Genomic DNA, 17,129 nt, shown 5'->3' with positions numbered 1-17,129 from the left:
ATTCTAAAAATCTGTCAGTTACACGTTCCAATTCAAAATGTCAGCTACATTCTCTTTATGCTTCAGTGTGAGCAATGGACAGGACTTTCGAGGAACCGATTAAATTTCACTAATTTACAATTAAAGTAAAATATTCAAAGTTAAAAAGTACTCTTCGAGGAAACAGAACTGGATTGGCATCCCTAGTGTCTTTTAATGAACTTTTCATATGTGGAATGATGAGTATAGAGAAAAATTACAATTTGCTACACGAGAGAAACAAACCAGAAATACTAGCCGCCTTCTCAGAGCCTTAGAGGGGTAGGTAGACTGGTGCTTTCATACCCTTGGCTGCCATAATCGTAATCCCATCACCACCACCATCGTCAATGGCCCTGGGCTCTTAGAACTTCTCGCATTTTCTCTTCATGTTATTTATTTAGCTCTTCACCAAAATAAGAAAACAAAAAGAAAACAGAGTCCAAGTCAACGCATGGATAATGTCAAGTGTGCGCATTTAGGGTCCACTGAGCTGGTAAATAGTATCTGAGACGTGCAAGCCATCATGTAGCCATTCCTCTCCCTCCCCCATGATTACAAAAAACCTAAAACCCCGAGTGTTCAAAAAAAAGAAAAAAAAAAGGAAAAAAAGAAAAAGAAAACCCTCACCTGCACTTGATTCTCTTGTCAACTTGCTGTTAACAATTTTTGCTTTAATATACGAATTACATTAATACCTCACATTACATATAGAAAGCCAAATTACACTAACTTAGTTGTTTACAACCTCAAATCTTACTCCCAGTACACATTCCAATAAATTTATTCTGTAAAAACAATACATTTTTTTGTTTTTGATTTTTTTTTTTTACAGTAAACTTTTCAACTACAAACCTCGAATACGCGAAAGATGGTCCAAGGACAAGCATAACAGGATTGATAAAACCCAAATTGACTAAATGAGCTCTCACAATATAAGCTGGCATAAAAATAAATAAAATTCTCTATTATCACAATAGCAACAATAATGTACACATAATAATGGTTTGTGGATGAGTATCAACTATTCTAATTCTAGCTCCAAAAGAAAACAATGGTTCATTTAAAAGTCAATGCTTTGTCTGGTTTCCCATAGGGCTACTGCTGATTCCAGCTTTAAAATGTAAAGTATCCACCTTGAGTGATTAGCTCAAATTGTATTGGCATTGGGAAAAAATAAATCATTGCCTTTATTTTGGAATAACACAAAAGGACTCACTAACTTCACATATAAAAACTGAGTTTGTGTACATAACAGGATGAGTTTTGAGAAGTATAAGCTGTTGACTAGCTATTTCTAATACGGAATAGATATTTTACAATATGGTTAAACTTTACACATGGCCTCAAAACTGAAGGACAATTTCAATTTTATCTTCAATATGCCAACGTTATGTGTTTAGGAACTGGTTCCTGGGTTCTGTCACAGAGAAGAAATCCCTTAAGCATTATGTGGAGTGGTCATTTTAAGAAAATGCTAATTTATCTTTAACTGAGCCTCTGGTGATAGTGGAGTCAAGGCAGGAGAATGATGAACACAGCCGCCTTGAGAAAAGGATCCTAGACATGTAGAAGTTTGTGCAAAAATCTTGATAATCCTTAGTGGTTAAGGGCAACTTCATGCAACCAAATAACATGAAATTAAATAACCTTAAAAAAGGCTAAAATGTCTTTTTTTTCCCCCAAACACAACAGAGAGGAGTGTGAATAATGTACATACAAACTGGGGTTCTGTCAATGACAACAAGGAGTATGTGTTGGTTCATATCAAATCCAAGATTATTAGACAACCAAATGTATAACCTTCTTGTGGTTTCTCTTAATATGCAGCATTCATTATGGTAGTTAGGTCTGTAAAAAAAAAAAAAGAAAGAAAACAAGCCTTTAGATGACTTAGGATATTAACAATAAAAGCGATCCATACCTATAAAGTATATAGCTGGGATTTTCTGAGATTTTAATCTGTACTGCAGTGGAAATAATACTTAGCAAGAATAGCCCGTGAGGCTTTGCTTCCTACTACCTGTCAGTTCAATAACCTGGAGGAAGTGCTGGGGCATGTTTAGTGTCCCGCTAAAAAAAAACAAAAAAACCCAAAAAAACCAAAAGGAAACAATACACGTTGTCTACTGTTTGGCAGGGCCCAGAGTAGTGTGCACTCTATACAAGTCAGGACAATGTGTATTGCTGGGGTAAAGTCCATGGAGAAATTGAGATAACCCATCTTTGTGAGGACTGGAGTGTTAGAAAGGTAAGCTGCTTAAAATTTAAAAAGCACTTGGAATGTATGCAAATTATCATGTATTATAACTTAATTACTTGGGACACGCGGCTGGAAGAAATAACGAGTGTTAACAAAATCAAGACGTATGAAGAGAAAGGAAGTCGAGATTTCTTTTAAAATTTAGATGGCACATCTGTGTGACAAAATATTTCCACTTCCTAAAAGAATGATGTTTCAATCTGGGTCCTACTTTAAATTGTGTCAGGTTACATTTCCTCATAGGGAGGCTATTTTTGTTTTCTTCATCATTAACCCAAATACATTAACCCCCTCGTAATGCTCTCAAGGGATGAATGAAAGAGGGAACTCAGGCCCCAATATTTTTTCCTAAAACACCTTGCTTCCATTCTTTTTCCTTCACTGAGTGAACAAACTTGCTTGGGAGCAAGGAGTGCGCTCACTCATGGGTATGTTCTCAAGTATACAGCCGAAATCTATAGTGTTCGTTATATACCACATATCAGTAAAGAGGAAAAGGTACTAAACCTCAAGATGCCAGACATATATTTCTCTTGGCCTGCTCTGCTCCTACCAGAATGAGACAGCCAACTTTAAAAAAATAATAAAAACCTACTTAAAATCTGTGAACTTGCAAAATACAGGGACTAGTGACTCCTAATTATTTATTGACAAAAATACTAGATACATTACACTTACAGCCTTTGGAGGATTTTCCTCCTTTGTGAAGGAGGAAGACACCCATTTTAAGCAATGAAAACTTGTTAACCAAGGACATTTATTTAACAGTGTCTTTTTATTAATGTCAATGTGAAAAGCAATAAAATCTATGTTTACATTGGTAGAGAATTCATAGTAACAACTACTCAATGCACATTGAAAAACATTTTTGGAACAGATGGTCCCACAGCAGCATCAGAATAGAATTCATGCCCGAAACAAAGTAGCAGTGGTACCAGAATATAACCACAACTTTAAGGACCTGGGGAATTTTTTGGTCTTTAAACAAGGTGCTGTCAATAGGTGCTTAAAAGCAAATTATGAATCCATGTTTAAAAATTTCTCATACCATAATCACTCTATTTGCATCTGTGCATCAAAAAAGTATCTTGCTAGCGCACCTGGGTGGTGGCTCAGTGGGCTTAAGTGTCCAATTCTTGATTCCAGCTCAGTTCATGATCTCAGGGTCCTAGGATCAAGCCCCATGTCTGGCTCTGTGCTGGGCATGGAGCCTGCTTAAGATTCTCTCTCTCCCTCTCCCCATTACCCACCCCTCCCCACTGGTGCACGCTCACTCTCTCGCTCTCTCTCAAAAAAAAAAAAAATCTTGCTAATCATAATGGTATACGTTCTGGGCATGGAGCTCGGGGTGTTGACTAGACAGGAAGTCTCCTCTGAGGAAGCAGCCGGAAGTGGTTCCTTATGTGCTGGCTGCCGTGCTCTGTGCCAAGCCACCCTCAGCAGACAATGGCTGACTACTCCAATCAGATTCTCTCTCGAGGCATCTGAATTCGAGGCACATTAAGAGGCTGCAGGGTGGAGGCACAGCTGAAGGACAGCCCAAACACAGCAGAAGTCAGGAGACAGTATAAGTCATAGGATCTTTCCCTGGAGCACCATTTTCACTTGAAAAAATGACGGCAGATAAACTATGGTTATTCAGACACTCTGTCAGAAATAAATGAAATGAGCCTATTACATCAAGGAAGACAAGTGGCAGTATTTGTTGCCAACAATAACATTCAAGCTTTCAAGTGAAACTTAGAATTCTGGAAAACTTACATCCTCCATGATCAAAATTTCCCAGTGAAGGTTTTTCTGACAAGATATACTTGATATTTAAAAACGTGATTGTGGGCGCCTGGGTAGCTTAGTCAGTTGAGCCTCTGACTCTTGATTTCGGCTCAGGTCATGATCTCACGGGCTGTGAGTTCGAGCCCTGAGTAGGGCTCTGAGATGACAGTGTGGAGACCGCTTGGGAATCTCTCTCTCCCTCCCTCTCTGCCCCTCCCCAGTTCGTGCGCACGCTCACTCTCTCTCTCAACATTAATAAATATTAAAAAATGTGATTAAAAATACTTCATGATGAAATATTTGGAAGACCCAAATAATGCAGGAAACCAGCATTTTCCAAATGGGTAAAAGTCATTCAAAGTGCCAGACTGTCCAATGGATTTTAAACTAACAGAATACAGAAAAGTTCAGATTCCACACTGCAACTAACCTTTAAGAAACTACCACTTACAGAGCTGGTCTAATACCAAAGAATGTTCGCAATGATCTGGAGAAACTATTAAGACACTCACTCGTATCTCCGCTTTCAACTACATGTCTGTGTGAGGCCACAGCTCCTTCACATACCTCAACTGAAACAACGTATTGCAAGAGACTGAGTACAGAGACAGATGTAAGAGCCCTTTCTATTAAGCCAAACAAAGAAATTTTTAAAAATGTAAAACAACGTGGGGGGCACACTCGGTAGAGTGTGCAACTGTTGATCTCAGGGCCATGAGTCTGAGCCCCATGGGTTTAGAGATTACTAAAAATTAAATAAAAACTAAAAAAGAAAATGTAAAACGATGTCATTTTTCTCAAAACAAAACTTTCTGAAACATGTTCTTTTTCATAAAAATGTGTTATTTATGTTAAACAATGAATATTTTTTATAATGAATAAATTTTTTAAATTAACATTTTAAAATTTGTTTTTATTCCTGATTCAATAAATATCCATGGTTGTAACAAAAACTCTTGGGGCCCTCAATTGCTTACAAGAGTATTAAGGGGGTCCTGAGACCAAAAAGTTTGGCGAACCCCTGGCTTTGAAGAAATGAGAGTAACTGGTGAGAGATGAAGCCGGAAAGATACACTGGGGCCAGAGTGCGAAGGCCACTGCGTGCTGCAGTAAGGAGTCTGGACTCGATCTCGAGGGCAAGAGTAGCTGGCCCTCTGCTGGCCCTCTGCTAAGGAAAGCGGGTCCAGAGCCCGAAGAAGAAAAGCATGGACATGGTGGTTATGGTGACCGTGGCAGGTGTCCTCCCGATATTTACTCTATCCTCTGCCCTTCCCTGCTACTCTGTGTGGCCTTGTGATTCGAGGACCTGACTCTAGCTCCAGCGGGGGGGGGGGGAAGGGGGGTAGAGCCTGACTGGTCCAAGACAGTTTCAATCTCTTTGTTATCTGTGGTTAGTTTGGGGATGGGCAACTTTCTGGCACTGCAATGAGTCCTGCTTCCTGGTCCTCATACCCTTGTGTGACCCCCTCCCCTGCTTCTGTCTTGCAAGCTCGCTCTCTCTCTCGCTGATGAAGCTACCTGTCACGTAGGAGCTGCCCTATAGAGAGGCAAATGTGTCAGGGAACCTAGAGGGCCTCTGGCCAAAGTTAGTGAGGACCTAAGTCCTGCCAACAACTACTTGAGTGAACTTGGAAGGGGACCAACCCCCAACTGAGCCTCAAAAGGATTTGAGCGGCTGCTAACACCTTAATCGCAGCCTTGCAGAGACCCTGAGACGAGGGACTCAACACGTTGCGCCTGCCTGGAGTCCTCATCCAGGGGAAAATGCCAGACAATAAATGCTACGTGAAGCCCTGAGTTTTGAGGTAATTTGTTACGTGGAGAGAAACAATACGGCAGCCCCGAGCCAATCAGTGCACGGGACCCGGGTCGCGAAGATTAGTAGCCTCTCCGTCGTGCCCCACGAATCGACAAGGGACGCTCCACGTGAGCCCTTTTCTGCCTTGTGCTTCCCCTGGCAGCAGTGAGGACGGAGCCCGAAGGGGGGCCCCGGAACTCTGCGGGTTCCTGGTAAGAACCCTTACCAATACGTGTGACCTCGACACCCCCACGCCTCGAGACTATCAAGCCTTTTATCCTTCTGTCCTTAGGCTTATCTCAGTGACCACAGATGGGCTCCTGAGCATGTCACTTCCTAGACTCTCATCCGGTCAGGTTAGTACATGTTAGTCTATGACCTCATCTCTCTCTCTCTCTTTTTAATGTTTTTATTTACTTCTGAGAGACAGAGCGAGAGCATGAGTGAGGGAGGGGCAGAGAAAGCGGGACACAGGATCTGAAGGACACACGCGGGGCTCGAACCCACGAACCGTGAGATCGTGACCTGAGCCGAAGTCGGAAGCTTCACCGACTGAGCCACCCAGGCGCCCCTATGACTTCGTCCCTTACACTCTCCTGCTTCCACCCAGGTTCCGCAGTCTCTTCCACTAGCCCCTCGGACATCACAGCCACCAGCAGATCTCCATATTCCCCACAAGCGTTTCGCAGGTGTTCTGCCCCCCAACTTGTTCACAAGAAAGGTTCTCCCTGGGGATCGTGCTGCTGCTCCTCCTGTGACCTCTTTTCTCAGCCACAGCTCTTGCACTGCTGGCCCGGCGGTGGAGGCGGTGTTCACCCAACCCTCCTCACCTTGAACGTCCATGCTGTGAACCACCCCCTCTCCTGCCTGCAGTCACCTCCGGACCCCTGGGGTCACTCGCTACAGATTTCGGCTCTGCCTCACCATCATTCGATATTATAATCACTGGGGATGTCTCTCCACGTAGACGGTCTTTCCAAAACTCTGACCCCTCAGTTCCTCGGCTCTCCCCTCCAGAGAGCTCGTTCTCCGCCCTACCTCACTCACCCCCACGGCTATTTCTCAGGCAGGCGGTTCTCAACCACTGGGAGTGCAGCAGCCCCCCTGCCCCCCCCCCCCGCCCCCGCCCCCGCTGGGCGGTTTTGCCTTCTTTGGTCAAGTGTGGTCAGGAAGCAGTAGCCTTCACTTTATCGCATCCTTCATCGAGCAGGAAGGGTGAGTGCCGCCCAGGAAGATATTTTGAGGGGGATCACGTTCACTTAACTTTTATTACAGTATATTGTTACAACTGTTCTATTTTATTCTGAGTTACCGTTATTAACCTCTCACTATGCCTAACTGATACGTTAAGCTGTATCTTAGGTGCGTGCACGTAGGAAAAAACAGCATACGCCGGGTTCGTGTCATCCACAGTTTCAGGCATCCATGGGGGGTCTTGGAAATTGTCTCCTGCAGATAAGGGGGGACACTGTATCTGCAAATATGGTTTGAAGTCACCGTTCTGGGGGGCAAAATTATGGAGGCATTTTAGGTTGTCAGAAGAACTTGGGGCTTCTTTGGCCTCTTACAGGCAGGAGTCAAGGGGACTGTGTTGTGAACGGTGCTCACAGGATGAACTGTCTGTGCAAACACCAGCACCAGCTGCCTGTCAGCGGCAACCCCTGGTGTCTCCAGCTCTCTTTGCAGCTGGACTCCACCCCTTGCGAGTGCCTACTCGGTCCCATTTCCTGCCTCTCGAAATTCCAACACTTCTTCCCGTCACCTCTCTCAGCTGCCGACCTTGCTTCCTAAGAAAACGGACGCGGTCAGGTGAGGACTCTTCCAAGCTCTCACCCCGAGTGCCCGCTTACCTGCCTCCCCCCTGCAGCGGGGGAAGCAGGGCAGCCCCCCCGCACGTGCACTAGGCCCTGTGCCTTGTCTTCCGAGGAGCACTGCTTGCGCAGCTCTTTCCTACGTGATCGTTGTGCGATCATTCCTCATTTGGCTCATTCTTACCAGAACGTGTGCTGTAAATTCTCCCATCGAGAAAAAAAACCCTTTTTGCTTTTCTATCTTGGACTGTGACTATTACATATTTGAAAAGAAGTTTAAGATTAGTCTGCTGGCCCCACGAGACATCAGCACTCATTATGAAGCTGCTATCACTATGAAAAGCATGGTACTGACCAAAGGAACTGAACAGAGAACCCAGACATAGAGCCATGCCTATATGACAGAGGACACTGAGACCAGAGAGGAAAGGAGGGACAACTTTGGTTCAAATGGTGACGCTGTGGGAAAAAGGCAACAGGACCCTACCTCGCACTGTGCCCAAATCAATTCCAGATGGACTAAACAGTAGCATGTTAAAAATAAAACTTTATGATTTAAAAAAGGAAATATAGGAGCATACCTTTCTGATCTTGGGAAAGGGACAGGCTTCGTAAACAAGAGAAGAATGCTAACCACGAAAAGAGAAGTTTGAGACATTTGACTACAACAGAGAGTCTGTTCAACTAAAGGTATATAAGAAATCAGACAAGCCACAGATGTGGAGAAGGCACCTACAATGCACATACCAACCCCATTAGTTAGAGTCCAGAATATGTGAAGGAGCGAGTCCTACCGATCAGTAACGCAAAAAATCCCACAGGAAAATGGGCAAAAATGCAAAATCCAGCACCGCACGGCAGAAGAAACATGGGTGGTAGGTAAATCTGAAAAGAAACTCAACCTCACTACTAGTCAAAGAACTGCGTGGAGACTATCATTTATACTCACTGTACGAGCAAAACTTTCAAGTTTGACAGTGACACGTTCATCACAGGGAACTTGTGCATTGAAGGTGGGTGCGGAAACTGGTCCAAACACTTAAGAACGTAACTTGGCATTATCTTGTAGAGTTAAAGACCCGAACTCACGAGCTGCCGTGTCCGGTTTGGGTTTATCTACCCTCAGGGACCTCTTGCCTATGTGCGCCAGGAGGCAAGCAGGAGGCTGAGCCCAGCAACACATGAAAGTCACAAAACCGAGTATTATGCTGCCTTGAAAGATGAATAAACCTTTCTATACATGACCACGTGAAGGACTCTTGGAAGCATGGTAGTACGTAAACGTCACCATTTTTCTTAAAAATCTCAAATGACTGGCAGTATGGCACAGGGATTAAGAGCATGGACTCTTGACTCAGTCCATTTGGCTCTGAATGCCAGCACTGCCATCCATCAGCGGCATGATGGGGAAACTGCTTAACTTCTCTGTACCTCATTTCCACAAATGTAAAATAGTGATAATAAAAGCATCTGTCCCAAAGGGAAAAAAAATCTCAAAAATGAGAGAAACTAAGGAATATATTATTTAAATATATACCTGTATGTTAGATAGGAGTTAAAATTCTGAAAACGAAAGGAAATAATAAATACAACACTAGTGGTTATCTCTGAGTAGGAAGAAGATGGGGCAAGGGAAGAATATGTAATTAGATATAAGTTATGATTCTGTTTTAGTTTTGGGGTTGAGTGGGAGGGTCACTGGTATTCATTGGAATACTATGTTTCTTACTTTACATATATTACATATATATTCTTTTGTACAAAACAAATATATTATTAAAAATGGGTGAAAAGTAAAAGGATCTGACTTTTAACAGAGTGGGTATGAAGGGAAGATAACTCAACAAAATAAAGGCCATCTATGAAAAACCCACAGCTAACATCATACTCAATGGTGAAAAACTGAGAGCTTTCCTCCTAAGATCAGGAATAAGTCAAGGATGTCCGTTCTTGCCATTTTTCTTTAACATACTAGTGACATCCTAGCCATAGCAAGAAAAAAACCCCAAACACATCCAAATTGAAGTAAATCTGTCATTATATGCAGATGACATGATATAACAGATAGAAAACCCTAAAGACTCCACCAAGAAACTATTAGAATAAATGAATTCAGTAAAGTTGTAAGATACAAGTTTAACAGAGAAATTTGTTGTTTCTACATACTAATAACAAAGTAGCAGAAAGAGAGATTAAGGAAATAATTCCATTTATGGTTGCACCAGAAAGAATAAGACCTAGAAATAAACTTAACCACAGAGGTGATAGACCTATACTCTGAAGATAATAAAACACCGATGAAAAAAACTGAAGAAGACACAAACAAATGGGAAGATATCCCATGCTCACTGACTAGAAGAACAAATACTGTCAAAATGTCCACACTACCCAGGGGTGCCTGGGTAGCTCAGTCGGTTGGGCATCCAACCTCAGCCCAGGTCATGATCCTGCGCTTTGTGGGTTCGAGCTCCGCGTCGGGCTCTGTGCTGACAGCTCGGCACCTGGAAGCCTGCTTCGGATTCTGTGTCTCCCTCTCGCTCTGCCCCTCCCCCGCTTGCGCTCTGTCTCTCTGTCTCCCCAAAATAAACATTAAAAAAAATTTTTTTTAAATGTCCACACTACCCAGAGCAATCCACAGATTCAATGCAATCCCTATTCAAATACCAAAGCATTTTTTTTAGAGAACTAGAACAAATAAATACTAAAATTTGTATGGAACCACAAAAGACCCCAAAGAGCCAAAGCAATCTTAAGAAACAACAAAGCTGGAGGTACCACAATCCCAGACTTCCAAGATATACTACAAAGCTACGTTAATCAAAGCGTATGGTACCGGCACAAAACCAGATACGTATATCAATGGAACAGAACAGATAGCCCAGAAATAAACCCATAGTTATATGGTCAATTAATCTTTGACAAAGGAGGCAAGAATATACAATAGGGAAAAGACAGTCTCAATAAAGGTTGCTGGGAAAACTGAACAGCTACATTCAAAAGAATGAAACTGGACCACTTTCTTATAGCATACACAAAAATAAACCCAAAGGCGATTAAAGACCTAAATGTGAGACAGGAAGCCATGAAACTCCTAAAGGAAAACACAGGCAGTCACCTCTTGGACATCAGGTGTAGCAACATTTTTCTAGATGTGTCTCCTCAGGCAAAGGAAACAAAAGGAAAAATAAACTATTGAGACTAGACCAAAATAAAAAGCTTTTGTTCAACAAAATGAAAAGGCAGCCTACAGAATGGGAGAAGATATCTGCAAATGACACATCTGATAAGGGGTTAATATCATATATATCTATATATCTCATATATAATATCTATCTATCTATCTATCTATCTATCTATCTATCTATCTTTCTCATACAACTCGAAACCAAAAAAATAGCTCCTATGAAAAAATGGACAGAGGACCTGAATAGACATTTTTCCAAAGAAGACATCCAGCCAGATGGATAACAGACACATGAAAAAAGGTTCAACATCACCAGTCATCAGAGAAATGCAAACAAACCAAAATGAGATCACGTGACACTAGTTAGAATGACTAATAGCAAAAGAACAAGAACGAGAACAAGAAGCGTTGGTGTGGTTGTGGAGAAAAAGGAGCCTTTGCGCACTGTTGGTGGGAATGTAAATTGGTGCAGCCACTGTGGAAAACAGCATGGAGGTTCCTCAAAAAATTAAAAGTAGAAAAACTGTATGATGCAATAATTCCACTAGCAAAGAAAATGAAAACACTAATTCAAAAAGACATATGCACTCTTGTCTATATTGCAGCATTATTTATAATAGCCAAGTTATGGAAGCAAACCAAGTGTCTACCGACAGATGGATGGACACAGGTGGTGTACATATACAATGGGGTATTACGCAGCCATAAAAAGAGATCTTGCCATTTGCGACAATGTGGATGGAACTAGGATGTATTGTACTGAATGCAGTAAGTCAAAGAAAGACAAATATCGTGATTTCACTTACATGTGGAATCTAAAACACAGAACCAGACCCATAAATACAGAGAACAAACTGAAGGTTGCCAGGGAGGAGGGTCAGGGGAGGGGCAAAATGAGTGAAGGGGAGTGGGAGACACAGGCCTCCAGTTACGGAGTAAGTCATGGGACATGGTACAGGACAGGGAACAGTCGATGACACTGTGACAGCATTGTGTGGAGAGCACAGCATAAGGGAGCCTTGTCAAATCACTATGTCGTGCACCTGAAACGAGGGTAATATTGTGTGTCAACTGCACTTCAATTTAAATGAACGAAGGAAAAAATGAATGGATCGCAGGCTCTTGTTCTACATTCAGGCTCTTACCAGCTATGGGACCCTGGGCCGATCTTTCCAGCCTCAGTTTCCCCAGGTACACAACGGATAAGACCTCCACCTACATCCTGGGATTCGTGTGGGGATTAAGTGAGACAATGCATAGATAGCATTTAGCACAATCTGTGGCACGGAGTAAACCGTGAGCCATTACGACTCTGACTCCGCCGCTGTTGCTACTGCTAATGGCAAGTGTTTCCAGAAGTGCTTTCAAGATGTTCAAGTAGAAATGGGTTTCATAAATGGTTAGAAGAATGGATCTACAATGCAGGAGGTACAGTGGGAAGTCATCAGTAATATATCGAAAACAGCTGAAACCACGAGAGTGGGTAAGATGGACGCGGGGAAGCTTTCAGAAGAGTAGCGTGCCAAGGAAGGAGCTCTGCAGAGGGACTGAGAAGAGCTGGTTGTGGAAGCAGGAGGTGGCCTGGAAGCAAAGTCCGGAGGAGAAAGGGGTAACGGCACTAAATGCTGCAGAGGTAAAATAAAGACGAAAAAAGACCCTGGACCTGGCAGGGAGAGGATCGGCATGGACCTCGACAAGGGCAGTTGCGCTGAAATGGTGAAGAAGCACCTCGAGTGTAATGGAGTAAGGCGGGTGTGTGCAGGTGAGGAAGTGGATGCTGGGAGGAAGGAGAACTCCTTTAGGAAGTTCAGAGATGAAGAGAAAAGTGAAAAGAACAGGGTATGTGGGGAAAGGGAGGTACGTTTGAGGTTAAGGGAGGCCTGATACTGTTTCTAGGCAGGAGAAAGAAGAGAAAGGTACAGGACGACTGGGTTGGCCTTGGAGGAAGGACGAGGAGACGACGCTCTGGAGCCTGGTAACAGAAAGGTGCAGATTAATGCCTCTCAGACTTTAATGTGCATATAAATGACCTGGGGGATTGGTTAAAACAGATTCTGACTCAGAAGGCCTGGGCGTGGGCCTGGGCTTCTGCATTTCCAACAAGCTGCCGGGTGCTGTTGATGCGATCTGTCCATAGACCGCAGTCTGAGTGGTAAGGTGTAAACCATCTTTACCTCTGTCACGGGAAGGGCAGCCAGAAGTGAGTTTGGTCATGGGAGAGACAAGTTGTGGGGGGTTTGCTGTAGGCATACTGAAGCCACCTGGGGTGGGGACGGCAAGTGGGATAAAAAGAAAATCAAGAGTCAGGTACTCAGGCCCTCGGCGACTGTTAGGGATGGTTCCCAGGAGGGCTGCTGGCAAAAGTGATGACAGAGGACTCTCTACTGAAGAGGTGAAAAGAAGAAAGATCCTCAGAGGCAGGAGTAAAGCTGAGTGGCTAAGAGGGATAAGGGAGCCGTTAGAATCGTAACTGGGGAGTAATTTTGGAAAACTGGATGGAGGAGGACTTGAGAGGTAAACAGTACTGACAAGAATAGTCGAGAACTCGGCTGAAACCAGAATCTAACAGAAGAACAATCAGAATGTATTTTGTGGATTATTGTTTCAAAGTGATTTGCCGCTGTCCAATTAGTCTTGAAAGAGAAAAGACTAACAGAAGAGGACCAGGGGCAGAATGTGCCTTTGCTAATAACACTTTTACGAAGGCGGACTTGCCCGCCACCTAACAGGTTAACGGAAATTAGGACAGAAGACACGCAGACGGCCAACAGTCACGTGAAGAGATGCTCAGCACCAGTCGTCGTCAGGCAAATGCCAATCAGAACCACAACGAGCAACCACCTCACACCTGTCCGAAGCGGCTAGAATCAAAAAGGTAAGAAGTAACCAGTGTTGCAAGATGTGGAAAAAAGGGAACCCTCGTGCACGGTTGGTGGGAAAGTAAACTGGTGCGGCCGCTCTGAAAAACAGTATGGAGGTTCTTCAAAAAGTCAGATTTACCAGTAATTCCACTTCTGGGTATTTATCCGAAGAAAATGAAAGCAGCACTTTAAAGAGAAACATGCAACCTTATGTTAACTGAAGCATTATTGACAATAGCCAAGATATGGAAACAACCCAAGTGTCCACTGACAGATGAACGGACAAAGATATGGTGCGTACGTGGACACACACACACACACACACACACACACACACACGAATATTACGCAGGCATACAAAAGAATGAAAGCTTGCCACCGGTGACATCATGGATGGACCTAGAGTATATTACGCTAAGTGAGATACGTCAGAAAGAGAAAGACAAATGCCGTATGATGTCACTTACGTGGAATCTGAAAAAACAAAACAAACGAACCAACATAACAAAACAGAGTCCCAGATACAGGAGGCACACTTCGTCTACCACCAGGCGGAGGGGCTGAGGAGTGGGTGAAACGGGGGACACAGGTGAAGGGGACTAAGATGTACAAACTCCCGGTTGTAACACAAGTAAGTCACGAGGGTATCAAGTACAGCACAGGGAAGAGAGTCAGGAATGTGGTAGCAACTTTGTCTGGTGACAGACAGTAACCAGGCCCATCACAGCGAACACTCAGTAACGCCTACACATGTGGACTCACTGTTGTGCCCCTGGAACGAACACAATATTCTGTGGCGACTATACTTTAAAAAAGAGTTAACAAAAATCCAAAGTGGACAAGTCTTCCCCTTCAGTACTTCAAATACCAATGTTCACGTGTTGTTTGAATCCTTAAATACTTAAAGCCCTGTGGGTATATGAAAGTCCAGACAAACTGCTTTTAGGAAAGAAACGGCGGCATGAAATCTCCTATTTTGGACATGCCATTCATCTTATAATAAAATAAATCTAACTGTAAAGTTCTGAGATGGCATTTCATAATTTCAGTGTTTCACATCTTACTTTTTAAAAGACTCCCAAGTTGGGACACCTGGGTGGCTCAGTCGGTTAAGTGCCTGGCTCTTGATTTTGGCTCAGGTCATGATCTCACAGTCATGAGATCAAGCCCCAGGTCGGGCTCTGCGCTGACAGTGGCAGGACCTGCTTGGGATTCTCTCTCTGCCCCTCCTCTGCTTGTGCACAAGTGTTCTCTCTCCCTCTCTCTCTGCCCCTCCCCTGCTTGTGCACAAGTGTTCTCTCTCTCTCCCCCAAAGTAAGTCAATAAACGCTAAAAAGAAAAGACTCAAGCTGCTCAAGTTAGTTTAAAAAAGAATGAACTGTTCACAGAGTTCCACACTGACAGGCAGGTGCACTTCCCACCTGGCTCTCTTTTGTTCTCAGACTCTGGGCAGCTAATCATTCATCCAGGAGCTGCGTGCACATCCACGTATCAGGCTGAGAATCTTTCTCCATCTACTAGGACAGTGTTTACCAGTGACTGCGAAGCACTGCTGATCTCTAGCATCTTCTAGGTTAGAAGGGCAGGGAGGTTACACGCCGTCCTTACCCCTTCACTGGTTTTCTGCAAGTCTGAAGTTGTGTTTCTTGTGTCGTTGCCGGCGTCTCCGCCCTCGGAGCTGCTTTTGTTCTCCTCTTCTTTGCAGTCCTTGTCATCTTCATCTCCTGGAGACTTCCGGGACTGTTTAGAGGATTTCTAAACGTTTGGACAAGTTAGAAGTTAGAGTCAAAGGGACAAATCCTGACGCACAAGGGCAAGTAAGAGCTGCCGAAGCGGCTGACCCACGGCCAGTCTCTGTGGCCCCGCCACCGGATATACGAGTGCAACCAGGCGGCGTGCCAAGGCTGGGCGAGGTGGCCCGGGCGAATCGTTTCGCCTCGCTGGGCCTCAGGGTAACAAGCTGGAGAGGGAAGTAGAGGTGAACTACATGACCTGTTAGTCCTTTCCAGCGGTGCCATGTTAAAAGCAGTACAAAAAGGTTCGTGTACCCAGGACACTATTCGTGAATAAACAGTAGCTGGATGGACACCACCTTAGGAGGCTAAGAGTGAGAAGGCACCATAAGGCCGTCCTGTCCTTCCTCGTCGTTTTACAGTAGAAACTCAGGTCCACAGAGTGAGGTGGACTATCTCACATGATATAGGAGTATTCATGTTAAGAAATCTGCTGAAGCTGTTTGGTTGACAGGATCCACGTAATATAAACTACTTTACTCTTTTAAATTGCAGACAGTTATTTAAGAACCCAAGGGAACTAGCCCCGCCCCCCTGCTTTTTTATCACCATGCATTTGAAATCAAGATGAGCTTAAGGAAAACGAAAATACAATTAGTTTATAGCCAAAGCTGCTTTGCAGAACAGCATTAAAAGGATCAAAAGCTGGCCCCACTGTGCATCTTTAAGAAAGTAAAATGTAGCATTTCACTAACATGTCCTTTTTGAGGACTTTTAAGAGTCTTTAAGCACCTGGCAAATAAGAGCTGAGGCAAAACCGGTTTGGCCAAGTCACCTTTGGTCTTCCAGAAATGAATTAGCAAATTGGAGATTCCTTAGACAATCAATATTTTAAATACAACTCCCAAAGAGAAAGTATCTCCTAGCTCTGTGATAGAGCACATAATTACATTGCTCCTGTTTTACTTAACTGAAACTACCAACCAAGCCCGAAATGTCAGCTTAAAATGAGGTCATCTTTACTTTTCACACGAAGGAAAAGCAGAGATTTAATAATCCAAACATGGAGTGTCTACCGTTAAAGCTAAGATCAAGTAGGACAACATAAAAAGCAGAATATTTTTTGTTTTCCTAGTAAATACAGTATAACTATCGAAATAGAGTAATTGCTTTATGTAGTAATTCTCAAATAATAACCTCTGACCTACAGTTCTTAGAGGTAATCATTCACAACTCCCTAAAATTTCTAATGCTTACAAAGGATACTTATGAGTAACCCCACGAGTGAATTTATACGCCTTATAATTTGGCATTACACAGACCAGAATCAGGCCTTTCCTCAAGTTTTGCTGTCGAGCCACAGTCAGCATTCTAAGAAACCTGGCCCCCAGGCTGTATTTGGGAACCCTGAAAAGCTCTTACTGTGCTACAAATTCAGATCAGGGCAATTCCTGCAATTGTGGGGAGGGACCCTTTATCTGTTTCATCACTGTGCTCCTGAATTGGTTGTGTCCAACTGTTGCCACCTTTGGTTTTTTAACTTAAGATTACTAGTAGTTTAGCACCATCATCAGTTTACTCTGCTGTGAGGCTCTCTGATTTGCCCTACTTTATGCAGTAATGTGCATGCAAAATATTTTGACCTATAATTTTCCAGGATCTGTGATGGCTCATATATGAATCATCCA

The 17,129-nt window shown here is 43.4% G+C and overlaps 2 protein-coding genes across 2 annotated transcripts in view; one reads left to right on the top strand and one right to left on the bottom strand.

Annotated features, from left to right (window-relative positions):
• The window catches only part of TM6SF1 (transmembrane 6 superfamily member 1), a 57,022-nt gene that overhangs the window by 29,882 nt on the left and 10,011 nt on the right, over positions 1 to 17,129 (top strand). The gene's annotated exons all lie outside the window — the stretch shown is intronic.
• HDGFL3 (HDGF like 3) overlaps positions 174 to 17,129 on the bottom strand; it is a 72,890-nt gene continuing 55,934 nt past the window's right edge. The window contains exons 5-6 of the mRNA XM_053888633.1: positions 15,317 to 15,463; positions 174 to 1,869 (exon numbers count right to left, since the gene is read on the bottom strand). Coding sequence (XP_053744608.1) covers positions 1,864 to 1,869; positions 15,317 to 15,463 — 153 coding nt within the window. The 3' untranslated portion in view covers positions 174 to 1,863. The remainder of the gene's footprint in view (positions 1,870 to 15,316; positions 15,464 to 17,129) is intronic.

This window comes from Panthera pardus, unplaced genomic scaffold (assembly GCF_024362965.1).
Source record: "Panthera pardus isolate Hobbes unplaced genomic scaffold, ASM2436296v1 HiC_scaffold_23, whole genome shotgun sequence".
Lineage (NCBI taxonomy): Eukaryota > Metazoa > Chordata > Mammalia > Carnivora > Felidae > Panthera > Panthera pardus.
This window is presented reverse-complemented; position numbering and strand designations above follow the sequence as displayed.